Consider the following 16,782-nt stretch of genomic DNA (forward strand, 5'->3'; position numbering starts at 1 on the left):
AGAGCCATGTAGCAAAGTGAGAAGGGAGATGATGTGTTACACAGAAAAACTGAAGCTATCTGCTCTGTCCAGATTCTTGCCCTGCTATATCCTAGCTATGTGATCTTGGGTAAGTCAGTTAACTGTTGGGTACCTAAACTTCCTTGCCGATGACAAGAAGGTAATACTGACCTCAGAGAGTTCTTGTGAAGATTAAATAAAACACTATATCTGAAAGTGCCTAAGGAAGAAGGACTTCCCTGGTGGTCCAGTGGCTAAGACTCCACGGCCCCAGTGGAGGGGACCCAGGTTCAATGACCCCTAGTCAAGGAACTGAAGATCTTGTGTGCCACAATTAAGACCTAGCATGGCCAAATAAATTTTTTTAAAAGTATACAGGTTCGATACAGGATCCTTGGGGCTGGTGCACTGGGATGACCCGGAGGGATGGTACAGGGAGGGAGCGGGGAAGGGCTTCAGGATAGGGAACACATGTATACCCGTGGTGGATTCATGTTGATGTGTGGCAAAACCAATACAATATTGTAAAGTAACTAGCCTCCAATTAAATAAATTTAAATTAAAAAAATATATATATATATATAAAATTTTTAAAAAAAGCATACAGCATGTTAACTGAAATGGAGTCTTAATTCCTCATTCCCATCCACACAAATCACATCTATTGCTCCTCTGTAAAAAGGGAATAAATAGTTTCACTCCTTTTCTTTCTCTTGAAAGGCTTTGAGTAAGTGGTGCTAGTGGTAGAGAACCCTCTGCCAAAGCAGGAGACACAGGTTCAATCCTTGGGTTGGGAAGATCCTCTGGAAGAGAGCATGGCAACCCACTCTAGTATTCTTGCCTAGAGAATCCCATGGACAGAGGAGCCTGGTGGGCTACAGTCCATGGGATCACAAAGAGATATGACTGAAGCGACTTAGCGACATAGCACAGCACAAACCAATAAGCCCAAGTCCACTAAAGGAGATGTACAAATGGCAGGAAGGATGTTTCATCAGGAAATTGGACCACGCCTCCGTGAGTCTAAAATGCAGATATGCTACTGTCTCTTAAAAGGCTAGACAGTAAAACCCAGGGACAGAGAGGCAGGGAGAGCTGGCCTGAGGGACAAGGCACTTACTTCCATAAGGGGAGCCGGTGGGGGAGCCGTTGAGAAATCCCGGTGACCCTGGAACACCCAGGTTGGCCATGGGGACGTTGCTGTAGCCATTCATGCTGTTACTGGAGGTGCTGTAGTTAGACTGCTGGGGGGTGGAGCTGGAAGAATAGCCCCGTGGAGAGATGCTGCTCGTGTTTCGGATGTATCCTGGACAACAAAGAAAAGCCCAGATAAATGAGCCTGGATGCGCAGGCGCACTCACACACACAGCAGAGACCAAATATGGCAGCGTAGGTGCACAAAGCTCCCAGTCTGTAGAATTCCACCAGGCTGACTGTGGGCTGGAGGGGGAAGTCTGCAGTTTGTCTTCAGACTTGTCATACCTTCCTATCTCTTCCCCATTCTGCACAAAACCTTCCTCCTCTTTCCCATTTGCAGTCAACATCTCCAACTCACACTAAGGAGTGGTTGACTAAGGGGCAGTGTGCAGTGACATCTCCCAAATCATATCTCATGTAACACTAAAGCCCCCTGAGATACTTGATGGGTGTCACTGAGAAAAGCATTCTCTGGTCAAATGAAGCTTGGAAGATGGTGCATACGGTGGCCATTCATTGAAGATTCATATATGGTACTGAAGCTCCAATAATTAGGCCACCTGATGCAAAGAGCTGACTCATTGGAAAAGACTCTGATGCTTGGAAAGATTGAAGGCAAAAGGAGATGGGGGTGGGAGAGATGAGACGGTTAGATAGCATCACCAACTCAATGGACATGAATTTGAGCAAACTCCAGGAGACAGTGAAGAATAGAGAGCCTGTTGTGCTGCAGTCCATGGGGTTACAAAGAGTTGGCTATGACTTAGGGACTGAGCAACAACAGAGAATAAATAAACTGGTTTAACTTTGCTAACCTAGTGTTTCCCAAATTTCACGCACCAGAGCATCTTTTCTGGGTGTGGTAAGGAAAGGAGTTCTAGTAACATCGCAAGGGCCACTAGCATTCTACTGATCACAGCTATAGAAGTTTGAAGCTGTTACTGTGCCCTGTTGGGTGAGGTGGGGTGTGTTTTCAAAATGCATTGACAAGTTCATCTAAATGGGCTGTCCAAAGACTTGGAAGCATCAGCAATGGAATGCAAGGGAGAGCCAGTCCATAAGCAGAATTGCTTCTCCCCATATTTCTGAAACCCTAGCAGAGACATCACCTAATCTAGCCTGAACTAACCCATGTTGGATAACTGCCTCTAAAGGTATTAAAGAAATGACACAAATTTGGGGGGACAAAAGGTAATAATGTCCCACCCACATTTCTGTAAGAAGAACTTGCCCTGGGCATGAGAGTGAGGAATTCCCTTGTAATGGATGAATAAAATTAGAAGTAAAATGATCCCAAAGTTAGGGATATCAGCAGAAACATTTACTCCTTTTAAAAAATGACTTATGATAAATGTAGCACCTTAATGAAATCAATCTCAGTGACTAAAATCTTTACACAATATGTTTTACATATGAAAGCACAGTTAGCTGTGTTGCTGTCTATATATATTTGTATCTATGTATGTGTGCGCTCAGCCACTAAGTTGTGTCTGACTCTTTGTGACCCCGTGGACTGAAGCTTCCAGGCTCCTTTTTCCATGGAATTTCCCAGGCAAAAATACTGGAGTTGGTTGCCATTTCCTCCTCCAGGGGATCTTTCGCAACCCAGGGGTCGAACCTGCATCTCCTACATCTCCTACATTGGCAGGCGGATTCTTTACCACTGAGCCACCTGAGTTTCCCATTTATTTGCATACATTTGTATATATTCATATATGAGATAATATACAAACAGAGGTTACCAAACAAATATAAGCCACCCACCCTTGGTACTAGTAATTTGGGTGCAGGTAACAATAATGGCAATAACTCTGCTTCTTTCCATTATTCATTTTGATGATTACAATAACAGAAGTGTACATTTTATTCAAATAATACCTGTATATCTGGCTGCAGTAAGCCTAAACTCTTCTAAATTCATAATACTTCATCGTATCTTTAAATATTTCCATTGAAGTATTCTACCTGGTACTTAAAAAGCTGAAACTCTAACACTACATCTAATGTTGAGATAATCCAATCACTGCATTGCTTATCTGGGACACATTTTCTTTTTTTTTGAGTCGTGAGACAAGTAAAGTGTTTATTAGGAGGAAAACAAGTATGGAGAGACACACAGGCGGGCTCAGACAGAGAGTTGCACCCTCTCTGGTACTTTGAATCACTTTGATGGAGCATTTTTTCTGGGTTTCCTCAGGCAATCATTTTGATTTGTCTGGTTGTGAGTAGGACACACTCTTTTCATGACATAAGAATCAAACATTCACTTCTTTCAACTCCAGCAGAGCCAATCTTTTAAATGCATAAGATGTTTGTATTTTGAGTCTGAGAAAGGCAGTACCTTGATTGTTTCCCTGTGTTGACTCTGAGATGCTGACCCCGAGCTGGCTGCCATAGGAATTGATGCCCATCATGCCACTGTGAGCCGGGGAGCTGGAGAGAGCTGGGATCTGGCTGGGATTCCTGGGGACACTGTAGAGGGCTTCAGCGATGTCCGCGGCTCGCTTCAAAATGATGTCCTACAAAATGGCAGGTGGAGGTGAGTGTTTGTATTGAGCAACAGGAGTCAAACTATACTCAATATTTTATAATAATCTGGAAGGAAAAATAATCTGAAAAAAGATATATATGTGTGTATATACCTGAATCACTTTTCTGCACACCTAAAACTAACACAACATTGTAAATCAGCTGTGCTGGCAGGTGTGTGTTCAGTTGTGCCCAGCTCTTTCTGACCCCATGGACTGTAGCCCACCAGGCTCCTCTGTCAAGGGATTTCCCAGGCAAGAATACTGGAGTGGGTTGCCATACTCTCCTCCAGGGGATCTTCACCACCCAGGGATCGAACCCATGTCTCCCGTGTCTCCTGCACCAGCAGGTGGATTCTTTACCATTTGAACTATCAAGTGAGGAATTGGGCTTAATCAACTACATAAACTATGTGAAAAAAGCGAGTTGCTCAGTTGCGTCTGACTCTTTACAACTCTTTGCAACCCGCCAGGCTCTTCTGTCCATGGAATTCTCTAGGCGAGAATACTGGAGTGGGTAGCCCTTCCCTTTTCCAGGGGATCTTCCCAGCCCAGGATCAGTATACTTGAATTAAAAAAAAAGAAAAGAAAAGAAAAGAATCAATCTCAAGAGAGTGTGAGATGTGAACTTCTAACCTGGTTATTGTGTGGTGTTCCATAGAGCGCCTCCACCAGATCTGCCGCTCTTTTCAATAGCATTTCCTGGAAAAAGAAAAGAAAGCTGGATATCAGCAAAGGTAAAACCTCAACTGGCCAACACAAAGGAAAATTACCTACAAAAATCAAAAGTCCGGGTATCCCCCTAAAATGTAAGTCACTAGCCATGATGTCTTCTATTCACTTTGACAGGTAGAAAATAAATAATAACACATATAAACTCCTCTATACATATGTATCTGCATGAAATTCATCTCACTGAAAAGGCTCCATAAAGAGCTGGCCTACCAAGACAAAAAGCAACCAGATTAAGGGTGGAGTTGGTTAACATTAGTAATGTCATGGGAGTTCCATTAAAAACTACTTTCAGACTATTCCATTAAAAAAAATCTGGTACTCTAATTAACCAAATATTCTCAAATTGATTGACTGGCCTGAGTCAAACCGCTTGCCAAGGAGTTGTCCAGAGTCCTGAAATGATCTTGGCAATGCCTTCTGCAAAATTTTACTCTAATAAAGATGAATTCTTTCAATAATATTTCCCCCTGTTCACTTTAACCAGAGAGAATTAGTAATCAGTAATCCCTTTCCTCTCATTGTGTCTTTTCCACCTCCTGTTTTTAACAGCCTTTTAAATTGCTATTAACCTACTTTCCAGATATCATCTAATTTAATGGGGGGGCTGGGGATTTTTCTGAGAGGAAAATAAAGGTGCAATGGAGCAGCAACTGCAGTACTTGAATTTCACTCACTACAGAAAAGAGAAGATGGAATTTTGTAATGTTTGTGCTTTAAGGGCAAATGTAAATGTTGAAACTTCATAATTTCTCATTAATCAATACCTAATAAACTGATGTGATTTTAAATAAAGAAAGTGAAAATAATGGGCCAGATATACAATAGAATTTTTGTGAGCAAGTTCATTTAAAAGGGATACATTTTTTTTTCAATTTTATTTTATTTTATTATTATTTTTTAATTTTATTTTATTTTTAAACTTTACATAATTGTATTAGTTTTGCCAAATATCAAAATGAATCCATCACAGGTATACATGTGCTCCCCATCCTGAACCCTCCTCCCTCCTCCCTCCCCATACCATCCCTCTGGGTCGTCCCAGTGCACTAGCCCCAAGCATCCAGTATCGTGCATTGAACCTGGACTGGCATCTCGTTTCATACATGATATTTTCATTTTATAGAAATTTGTTAATATATGGGTGTTTTTCATTTCCATGAATATCTGTGTATGTACTGGGCCCTCAGTGAATACTTGATTGTGGATTAATATGTCCCTGTAATAATGGGTAAATAAAATTACATTTAAATAAAAATGAATTGGAACTTACACTTTCAGACAATTTTTCAATTATTTATTTTTCATGAAGTTGGCAGTGTTTTATAAGTTGAATACTCACAGGTCCAAATTTTCAGATTTTGTATTTGCTCAGAGATTCATCATAACATATTCCATAGTTAGTAGATATTTTATGAGCATCTTGTACCTCAAGCTTAGCCCAATTTCAAGGCCTAACTTAATTTTTATTATATTTTATTTAACCCAATACATGCAAAATATTATCATTTCAACATGTAATTAATGAGACAGATTGTATTCTTTTTTTTTCATACTAAGTCTTTTCAATCTGGTGCATGTTTTATAGTACATCTCAATTTGGACTAGCTTCATCTTATAGGCCCAACAGCCCAGCAAGCTGGGAGTTACTATATTGGACGTTGAAAGTGTAGTTTCTCTTGTAAAAAACATTATATAGTAATATTATAATATTTATAGAGTATACACCTCCAGAAATTATATGCTCCTTTATTTACTGATTCCCCCCAGCTTTTTTTGAGATATTATTGACATACAACATGTGTAAGTTGATACTACAAAGCATGATGATTTGAGCCACATGTATACTGTGAAATGATTACTACAATAATGTTAGTTACCACCTCCATCCCCTTCACAGTAATTACCTTTTTTGTTTTCATTTTGTGGTGATAATTGTTAAGACCTATTCAAGTATACAATATAGGATTATTAACTATAGTTACCATGATGTACATTAGATCCCCAGAAATCACTCATCTTAGAACTGAAAGTTTGTATGTCGGACAAGGGATGCCTAACTTAATTTTAAAGAGACCTAAGTCTCTAGGTTTATCTAAGTTTACTGAAATTTTACAAGAAGGTTTTCACATGTCATTTTCCAAAGTGTATTACCTTAGCTAATCTCTCAGGATCTCCAGGATGTCTTGGGATGACCTTCTGCAGTCTCTGAAAGCCATAGTCTATGGTGGGTTCATTTAATGCTGAAAAACAAAAGTCCTCTTCTTGAGGATGTAAACTGGCCATAGAGCAAGGTATCTGGTTAAGTCTGCTATGAATAATAGAAAGGTTCCGATATTATCTTTCTAAGAATTGACACAGTTGTTTCAATCAACTAAGGATTTTTGCTATTGACATTGGTTAATTCACATTTATAAGTTTAGAATTAATAGTAATTTAGTCATTAGAATGATGCCTCAAATGTCAAGATTATTATAATTACTTTATCATTTCTGCCTTCAGTGCACACACTTATCATTCTTTGCTCACTCTCAACTACTCAGAAACATTACACAATCAATCATATCCCATCCCAGTTTCTTCTGAAGACAATAAAGTATTAATACCTTTCCATGCAATGGCACCCCACTCCAGTACTTTTGCCTGGAAAAATCCCATGGACGGAGGAGCCTGGTAGGCTGCAGTCCATGGGGTCGCTAGAGTCGGACACGACTGAGCGACTTCACTTTCACTTTTCACTTTCATACATTGGAGAAGGAAATGACAACCCACTCCAGTGTTCTTGCCTGGAGAATCCCAGGGATGGGGGAGCCTGGTGGGCTGCCATGTATGGGGTCGCACAGAGTCGGACACAACTGAAGCGACTTAGCAGCAGCAGCATGCCTTTCCTTTCTTCCCTCCTTGCCTTTTCCCCAATGTCTCATCATCTAGTAATTCTTCCCCTAAATATCACTTTTTCTTAATTATGTTCTTAAATATTTATATTTATACATCTATAAATCTTTTGTGAGTTTACAAAACTCTGTTCTTATGCATAATATGATTCCAGAATTTTCAATTACATTTTGTTACACGTACATTCACTTCATGTCAGGCTCCATCAGGTACTGCAAGTTCCATAAGAGCAGAACTCACATGTACTTTGCTCCTGTGTTCTCATTGTTAGAGACAGTGCCTGGCACATAGCTGGCACTTACTGTCAGCAATTGTGAAATGAGTGAGACAGTGAATGAATGAATGAAGGACTTATTTCAGCACTTCTACTATGCTAAAGAGTTTTGGGGGACTGATTCCTTTATCCTTTGTCTTTCTTCCTCTCTTTCTTTACTTTTTAAAAGTTTGGTTGCTTAAATTTTATGGTTTTAAAATTAATACGTGATCAAAGTAAAGGAAAAAGATAGAAAGGATAAAATAATAATCACCTCCACTCCCATTAGGCAGCAGTAAACACAAGAGGGTGTATTTTCTTTTTAATCTTCCTTTTTGCATATATGTTCTATGAATATTTGTTGCTATCATTTGAATTCTCAAAGCAACACTTTTTCTTTAAAGAAATTATTAAAATTTTTAAATACAGAAGGAAAAATAACATCATCCATAATCTCATAATTTTAGAGATGATCTGGGTTAACATTTTTGTATATATCCTCCAAGATTTAAACACACACACATACTAAAAATTATTCAGAGACATACTATTCACACTGTTACATAACCTACTTTTTATTCATTTAACAATATATCAAACTTTTCCCCAGGTTATTAAATATTCTTTTATAACATTATTTAAAATTTGTGCATATTTTTTCCATGACATGGTCTGTAATTTATTTAAATGGCTTCCTAATGTTTGGTATTTAACATGGTCCTAATTTCTCACTATTATAAAAATCAGAGCAATAATTATCCTTTGTGCATAACTTTGATTATTTCAATTGGAAAATTCCAAGAACTAGAATTACTAGACCAAAAATTATGATTCAGATTTAAGGCCTTGGCAATCCACTTCAGTACTATTGCCTGGAAAATCCCATGGACAGAGGAGCCTGGTAGGCTACACGGTCCATGGGGTCGAAAAGAGTCGGACACGACTGAGCGACTTCACTTTCACTTACACATACTGTCAGGTCACTCCTTAGAAGAATATATAAATTTATACTCCCTCCAGCAGGGCATGTGGTCATTTAAACTTATTTCTTTATTCATCAGTGAGATTGAAGAGTTTTTTCTTATACTTGCTGAACATTTTGATTTCTTCTTTTATGAGCTGCTTATTAATACTTTCTGTACTCATTTCTTTTGAGAAATAGGCCTTTTTTAACTTGTAAAAACACTTTACATGTTAATATTTTTAACATTCTATCACCATGTTACAATAACATATCCAAATTTGTTCTTAGGTATTATAGGTAGAAAGACCATCCCAGCTCCAAGATCTGGCAAATACACACACACGTGGGTCAGGGGGTATTTGTGTATACATAACTATAAATATACGAAATCTTTAGGTCTACCAGTAAAATGTGTACTGCTCACTATTTAGGTAGCAAGTTTTTTTTTTTTTTTGCTATGTATTTCATTGTCTGTTGATTTTATTGTGAATATGATTACTCCCTCATCACATTTTCTACGAGTTTTACTAGCACCTAGAAAAACTTTGGTTTTTATGTGTCTGCATAGGCAGTGTGCGAAGGGTAGTGTGTGGCAGTATATGGTATAGTCATTAAGAGAATCAGCTTTAGAGTCAAGTGGATCTTGGGTTTGAATCCAGCTCTACCATTAATTTCTGTGAGCTTCTGTTTAAAATCTAGTTCATGGGTTTGCTGTCAAAATTAAATGAAACAGTGTATATCATGTTCCCAGTACAGTTCTTTGCAATAAAAGATTGTAACCAATGGTAACCCCTGACAAATGTGTTTTTTTCCAGTTTATTCTTAGGCTTGAACATTCAGAGCATCTACACTTCATGATCAGCTTGTCTTCTTTTGATAAGTATATTAATTCCATTTAGTTCTCTTAATGTCATCCTTGTATTGGCTGAAACTTCCCAAAAAGTATCTGAAAAAAGGATGATAGTGGATATTCTTGCTTTTTGTCCCCCTTTAAACGGGAATGACACACTTCCATACCAAATGTGATATTGGATATTTGAGATAAATATTAGTTATCATTTTTAAAATTTATTTATAAATATTATATATCATGGGCTTCCCTGGTGGCTCAGACAGTAAAGAATCTGCCTGCAATGCAGGAGAACTGGGTTCAGTCCCTGAGTTGGGAAGATCTCCTGGAGAAGGGAATGGATACCCACTCCAGTATTCTTGCCTAGAGAATTCCACAGACAAGAGGAGCTTGACAAGCTATATAGTCCATGAAGTTGCAAAGAGTTGGACACGACCAAGTGACTAACATTTTCACTTTAGTTATCATGCTTTGATAAGGGCTTTTATCAGAAATTCTTAGAATTTTAGAAAATTACAATCATATGAAATCTCCAGGCTCCTCCCTCCATGGGATTCTCCAGGCAAGAATACTGGAGTGGGTTGCCATTTCCTTCTCCAGGGGATCTTCCCAACCCAGGGATCGAACCTGGGTCTCCCACATTGCAGGCAGATGCTTTAACCTCTGAGCCACCAGGGAAGCCCCCCCTTAGAATATATTTCTCAATATTTCACAATTAAATGGCAACTCATGGATGCAGTATATAATTTGCTTAGTATATTTCTGAATGCAATTCATTAATATTTTCTTATGATTGCTGGTGTGGGGATGAAATCAATTACATCACTGAGAATGGCACCTGGCACATTCTGAGCCCTCAACAAGCATCTGTTACTTTTATTATTGCTGGTATTTGTGTGCCCATATTAATAACTGGGATACTGTGCATGGTGTATTTGGCTTCTGATTGATTTTTATTTTATACCCACTTTGAAAAATAAATTGAGAAGCTTTCTATATTTTATCCTATGTACTATAAAATTTATATAGCATGGGTAGTATCTCTTGACTAAAAGTTAGAAAGAACCCCAGTGAAATTGTTCTTTTCAAAGTCACCAATAACATCGCAGCCAAACCAAGAGGAACTTTTCCATTCTTACCTTAAACTCAAGTTAGCATTTGACACCACTCTCCTGCTGGCAATATGTCCACTCACTGACTTTCCTGAATGCACATTGCCCTGTTTCACCCTACCACTCTAGTCATGCCGTCTCAGCCTACCTTGAGGACTGCTCTTCCTCTGTCCATCTGATGCTTCTTGTTGCCAAGGCAACAAGAAATGCTGATGTTTCTTGTGGCCAAGGCAGTCTTCTGCTTGCCTATACCTTCTTCCTCAGCAACCTCATGAGTGCCCACATGATTCCCATGTCAAGCTACATCCTGTCACAAATCTTTATCTGCAGTTCAGGTAACTTGCCCAAGAGTCAGCCTTATTTTTCCAAGTATTGGCTGGAAATGTCCACATGGATGGCTCATAGACTCCTCCCATTCAAGATACTGCAGTCTCATGTTACTGACACCACATAGCCATCAGCCATCAAAAGGTCATGCATTTCAGGCTTCCCTGGTGGCTCAGTGGTAAAGAATCCACCTGCCAATGCAAGAGGCACAGGTTCAATCCCTCATCTGAGAAGATACCACATGCTGCAGAACAACTAAGCCTGTGCACCACAACTATTGAGCCTGTGCTCTGGAGCCTGGGAGCTGCAACTACTGAGCCCCTGTGCCACAGTTACTGAAGCCTGTACGCCCTAGAGCCCACCCTCTGCAACAAGAGAAGCCACTGCAATGAGAAGTTCACGCACTTCAACTAGAGAGTAGCCCCCACTCACTGCAACTAGAGAAAAGCCCGTGCAGCAATGAAGACCCAGCACAGCCAAAAACAAAATATAATACATAAAATTATTTTTTAAAAAGAAATCATGCATTTCATTAAGGTTTTAAATGTTTTAGCATAAATTTTATTATAGTATTTGCTTAAAATTTCTAATCTCCTATTTATGACTCTCCACACGGTAACCCCACCACCGACACCAACTTTGTTACACTTTCTGAACAGTCCTATTTCTAATTTTGTCTTCCTTTAGTTCCAAAGAGAATATCCTAAGATTTCTAGGTGATTGAGTATTAAATTGTTAATTATTTATTCTAATTAATTGCACTGGATTAAAAAAGGTGGTGTATAGAATATCTGCCTTTTGGAATTTATTAAGTTTTTTTGTGAATTCATATTAGTCTTGTCTGTGTTCCATGGGAAATGCTTTAAATGTATTATTTAATATATCTTTTTGATCATATTATTTAACATATTTTCTACATAATTGCTGCTATAAATTTACCCTTCCACATGCTCCTTGTATGTCTAATAGGTTTTTAATGTATATATATTTTCTCTAGTGACTAGGAAGATGAACACTCTATTTTAATTTAGAATAGTACCTCTGACTTTCTCTGAAAATATTTTGCTTTTCCTAATTGCTTGAGTCTATGGAGCCCCTCCACATATACAAAATGTTGCTTACCTTTAATTCCTCCACCTCATTCTGCCTACCTTTACATTTTTGTTAATGGTTTATCCTCCTCAGCTAATATTCCTATTACTAGATTTTCTATGATCTGTCTCTTTTAGACATTAATTTCCATATTTCTGTTAAACCATGTCCTCATATTAACAATAATTCAGATACTGTATGTTTAACCACTTTTTCTGCTAACCAGTGGTCCTGTGGAACCATAACTTTTCCATTCTTGACTGATCCAATTCTCCAGAAGTCAGGTTATTTTAGCAGGAATAAGAATCGAATTCTGTCAGGGCCCTTGAAATAAGAGAATATCTTTCTGTCTTCCTCACACATTAATGACACTTTCTCTGGACACAGAATTTTTGAGTATTCTTTTTGAATTCTAGATCAAGTTTGTGCTGTGTCCCTTGTCCTCACTCTGAGGGGGGCACCTGGGAGGTTTTGTCAGGGTTCTCCCTGATTTCCTGGCTCGCCTCATCTGTTCCCATGAGCAGAATGTCACATCCTCCAACACAACCCTGCCTGCATGCAGAGGGACACAGAATCTCTAGCATTGTGATGAGACCAGTTTAGCTTCACACACAAATACCAGGTCTCCCTTAGTTTTATGCTTTCTTGAAAATATCCTTCAATAAATTGTGGATGGGGGCCAATTAAACACTTGTACTCATATTACCGGGGCTTCCCAGGTGGCACTAGTGGTTAAGAACCTGCCTGCCAATGCAGGAGACACAAGAGACACAGGTTGATCCCTGGGTCCAGAAGACCCCCTGGAGGAGGGCATGGCAACCCACTCCAGTTTTCGTGCCTGGAGAATCCCATGAACAGAGGAGCCTGGCGAGCTACAGTCCATAGGGTTGCAAAAGAGTCAGACACGACCGAAGCAACTGAGCACAGACATACGCACTCATATTACCATCTCACCCAGAAACACATGTAAGAATAGCTGTGGGTGTAATTGAATTATTCCATAAACTGTTTTTTCCCTGCTTAACACTATAATGTCAGCAATTTCTGAAGACTTTTTCTTTAATAAGAGGATTTTTAGTGGCTATAATATTCAACAATGAAAATTGTTATGATAGCTGTTAGAATGTACTGAAGGCTTACTATGTTACAGGCATTATGTTAATGCATTTTACATATATTAGCTCATTTAATCCTCATTACAACCCTATAACATGCATTTTATCCCTATTTTAAATGCAGCTCCAAGGTGGTGCTAGTGGTAAAGAATCCACCTGCCAATACAGGAGACACAGGTTCGATCCCTGGCTTGGGAAGATCCCCTAGAGAAGGGAATGGCAACCCTCTCCAGTGTTCTTGCCTGGAGAATTCCAAGGACAGAGTAACCTGGTGAGCTACAGTCCATGGGGTCACAAAGAGTCAGACATGACTGAGCAGCTAACAACAGCATGCTTACACCACGCTGACCATAAAGTAAGGGAACAACCCATAAGATAGAGAATCTAGCCACCCCCAACCAAGGTCCCCACTTCTCCATGACTGTCCTTGTCCCTTCCGTCCCATCTTCATTGTTACCAAATTCTCGCCCCCTCTCAGAGAAGCCCTAGGTCCTTCCTGCTGCTCACAGAGTAATCTGCTAAAGCTGGGCTCTAATTAGCACACAGAATGCTTTCTCTTTCATAGACTCTATTTTTATATAACTTTATTTATTTATTTTTGGCTGTGCTGGGTCTTCGTTGCTGCATGGGCTTTTCTCTAGTTGTGGCGAGCAGGGGCTACTCTCCAGTTGTGGTACTCAGGCTTCTCATTGTGGTGACTTCTCTTGTTTCAGAGCACAGGCTGGAGGGCACGAGGGCTTTGGTAGTTGTGGCTCCCGGGCTCTAGAGCACAGGCTCAGTAGCTGTGGCACACAGGCTTAGTTACCCCGAGGTGTGTGGGATCCTCCTGGACCAGTAATTGAACCTGCATCTCCTGCATTGGCAGGCAAGGTCTTTACCACTGAGCCACCAGGGAAGCCCTCTCTTTTGTAAACTTTATCACACAGTTGTACCCACTGTTGTCCCTCTTAGATGAAAACTACCAGGACACCAGGGTGATGTCTGGTTTATCTCATCTGCCCACTTGTCCAGGCTCCTCATCTACATCAGAAACAGCAGGTGCTCCTGACCACATGGAATTAGCAATTCACATTTTAAGCTGATGAAGCAAAATAGACATACTATCTCTTTCTCATGTTGAGTGTTTTCTGGAGGCCCCTGCCAGACTTCCTAGGCATATGCTATGGATGGGTTCTGTGTGTATCCAAGATGAGAAAGATGGTGAAATACACTGTCGTGTATATCTATATGGACAGGGAATAATCACACGGATGTGTGTGTGAGCACACACACAGCATGCCACTTTAGTGAAATTTTGAAGTAAAAATCATGAAGCCCAAACTGTTTAGTCAATACCGAAGTGTAAGAAGAAAAATCAGTCAATCCCTCAAGAGTTCAGCCTTCAAAACCTCAGGGTTGGGAACCTCCCTCGTGGTCCAGTGGTTAAGACCATGCCTTCCAATGCAGGGTGTGAGGGTTCGACCCCTGGTCAGGGAACTAAGATCCCACATGCCTCTGGGCCAAAAAGCCAGAAACAATACTGTAACAAATTCAATAAAGACTTTAAAAATGGTCCACATCTTAAAAAAAAAAATCAGGGTTGCATTGAACAGTTTTTATTCTGGGTCCAAACTCACTTCCCATTGGACCAGCTGTTTTGCATCCTATCACTTCAGCCTAACCTTGAGTCCCAGCTTTTCCCGCTCCCCACCTCCCTCGGTGTTCTCTGACTTTTCAGTCCTGTTGCGAGCCAAGTAAACCTCAATTAACTAATGAGGTGCCCAAGACCAGCCCCAAGACTGTCTCTAAGGGCCAACAGATCATTAACCGCCATCATCAGTGTGAATTTACAGCCTCTGCTACCACATGGAGTGCGGGGGTGGTGTGAAGTCCTGCCAACCTCTTGGCTGAGAGGGACACAGAGAAAAGCTGGCAAGGCAAAAACAGAGTAAATTAAAAATAGGCTTCGATCTATAGGCTCTATTTATCTATGTCTTTCTTTGGTAACATTAACATTAAGGTAAAAGGTCAAATCCCCACTGAAATATAATTTATATTTACCTTTTATTAAATAATTATGGCATGGCATGAAGTTAAATATTACAGAAGCTAATCAAGGGGGAATTCAATAGAGAAAACTCAGACATGAGAATTTCGTCTTTGCTATACATAGAATGTCTTAATCCTCCACTGGGAGTCATCCGGGTTTGCTTAAGGAGTTTAATAATACACATTTCAACTGCCACAGAATCTAAATCCCATTTGGATCAGCCTTGGAAAAACTTTCATCAATACCTTGAGATTTCATAATGTTTCTCCTGAGAGCCTGGATCTTATGTGTCATTTCTCATTTTGATTGTGGGTATAATATATGAGGTTGCTTACATATCTTTGACCCAATGAATAGATATAAACCATAAGCAATGTGTGAAGGGTTTCTTTATAAAGTAAATAGTATTTAACTAAAAATATCTACTGGGAACCACTCATTTAAAAAAAAAACTGGCTGTTGCTCAATATTAATTTTCCCAAAGGGTTAGTGAGATGGATAAATTCTATATGATTGGTTTTTTTCCTTAACAGGAGGCATGGAGAGCAGATAATACTTACCCCAGTTTTTGCCTCTACTTAAGTTTCCCAGAAATAGAGGTTCTTCGCATGGCCAACATGGAAAGGGGACTCCTGGTTAGAATTCTGGTCTACCCTCAACAAAGACAGCATTGACTTCGCAGGCAAGTGGTCATTTCTGCCTTTGACCAGTAAAAGTACTGACCACCAAGATGGAATAGCAAGGGCTGATCAAGTTCCCTTGCAGAAATTTGAGAGGAGACAAGTAAAATGAGGGGGCAAGGAGATCTGAGTACTCTGTCAGGCTGCGACTCTGGGATGTTGATCTCAGTTACAGCTTTCTTCATTAGTAAGTCTTCAGTTGGCACCTAGGATCATCATGGAGCCTACAGATGGCCAATAAGAGGCTGACAAAAGTCTAGAAAGTCTGAGCCTAGTTGTCTGTCTGCATCTGTGTGTATCCATCTGCAGCAGAGGGTCTTCACTTTCATCACAGAGCCCACAGGCCCCTGAGGGGTCCAGGCCATAGAATTAAAGGATTCTTCCAGCCCTGACTCTAAATCTCAACCTTCTCCAATAATTAAATAAAGCAATGGAAAAAGAATCTTGCTCAATAAACCTCAAATCTATGTAATGTGGCTGCCAGGCAAGTACCAGATCAGAAAATGGACTTTGAGATGCATGCACAAGAGAAAACCTGCTTGAGGAACTTCTCTCCATGGATAACCAACAAGGACCTACTGGATACCACATGGAACTCTGTTCACTGTTATGGGGCAGCCTGGATGGGAGGGGGGTTTGGGAGAGAATGGATTCATGATTATGTATCACTATGTCCCTTTACTGTTCACCTGAAACTGTTACAACACTGTGAATCAGCTATACCCCAATACAAAATTAAAAGTTAAAAAAAAAAATAAAAAGAATACCTCTCCATATGGTGCTCATCTAAGACAGTAACTCTCCTTTGACAGGACAGGAAGGCATAAAACCCTTGCTTGGGGAGGAAATTTACATGCATGCAAACTAGCCCCTGCCTTCAAGCCCCCTTTAGGAAGTCTGTTCTGGTCTTCCCCCAGTGACTATATCTTCAAAGTGCTTTGATCTTATGCATTAATTCCTGTGAGGCTTCCCAAGTGGCGCTAGTGGTAAAGAACCTGCCTGCCAGTG

General features: G+C 39.9%; 1 protein-coding gene across 1 annotated transcript in view; it reads right to left on the reverse strand.

Annotated features, from left to right (window-relative positions):
• The window catches only part of EBF2 (EBF transcription factor 2), a 222,170-nt gene that overhangs the window by 19,938 nt on the left and 185,450 nt on the right, over nucleotides 1-16,782 (reverse strand). Inside the window, exons 11-14 of the mRNA XM_070794947.1 lie at nucleotides 6,612-6,700; nucleotides 4,362-4,427; nucleotides 3,539-3,716; nucleotides 1,121-1,306 (exon numbers count right to left, since the gene is read on the reverse strand). Of these exons, the coding sequence (XP_070651048.1) occupies nucleotides 1,121-1,306; nucleotides 3,539-3,716; nucleotides 4,362-4,427; nucleotides 6,612-6,700 (519 nt within the window). The remainder of the gene's footprint in view (nucleotides 1-1,120; nucleotides 1,307-3,538; nucleotides 3,717-4,361; nucleotides 4,428-6,611; nucleotides 6,701-16,782) is intronic.

The sequence above is a fragment of the Bos indicus genome, chromosome 8 (genome assembly GCF_029378745.1).
Source record: "Bos indicus isolate NIAB-ARS_2022 breed Sahiwal x Tharparkar chromosome 8, NIAB-ARS_B.indTharparkar_mat_pri_1.0, whole genome shotgun sequence".
Lineage (NCBI taxonomy): Eukaryota > Metazoa > Chordata > Mammalia > Artiodactyla > Bovidae > Bos > Bos indicus.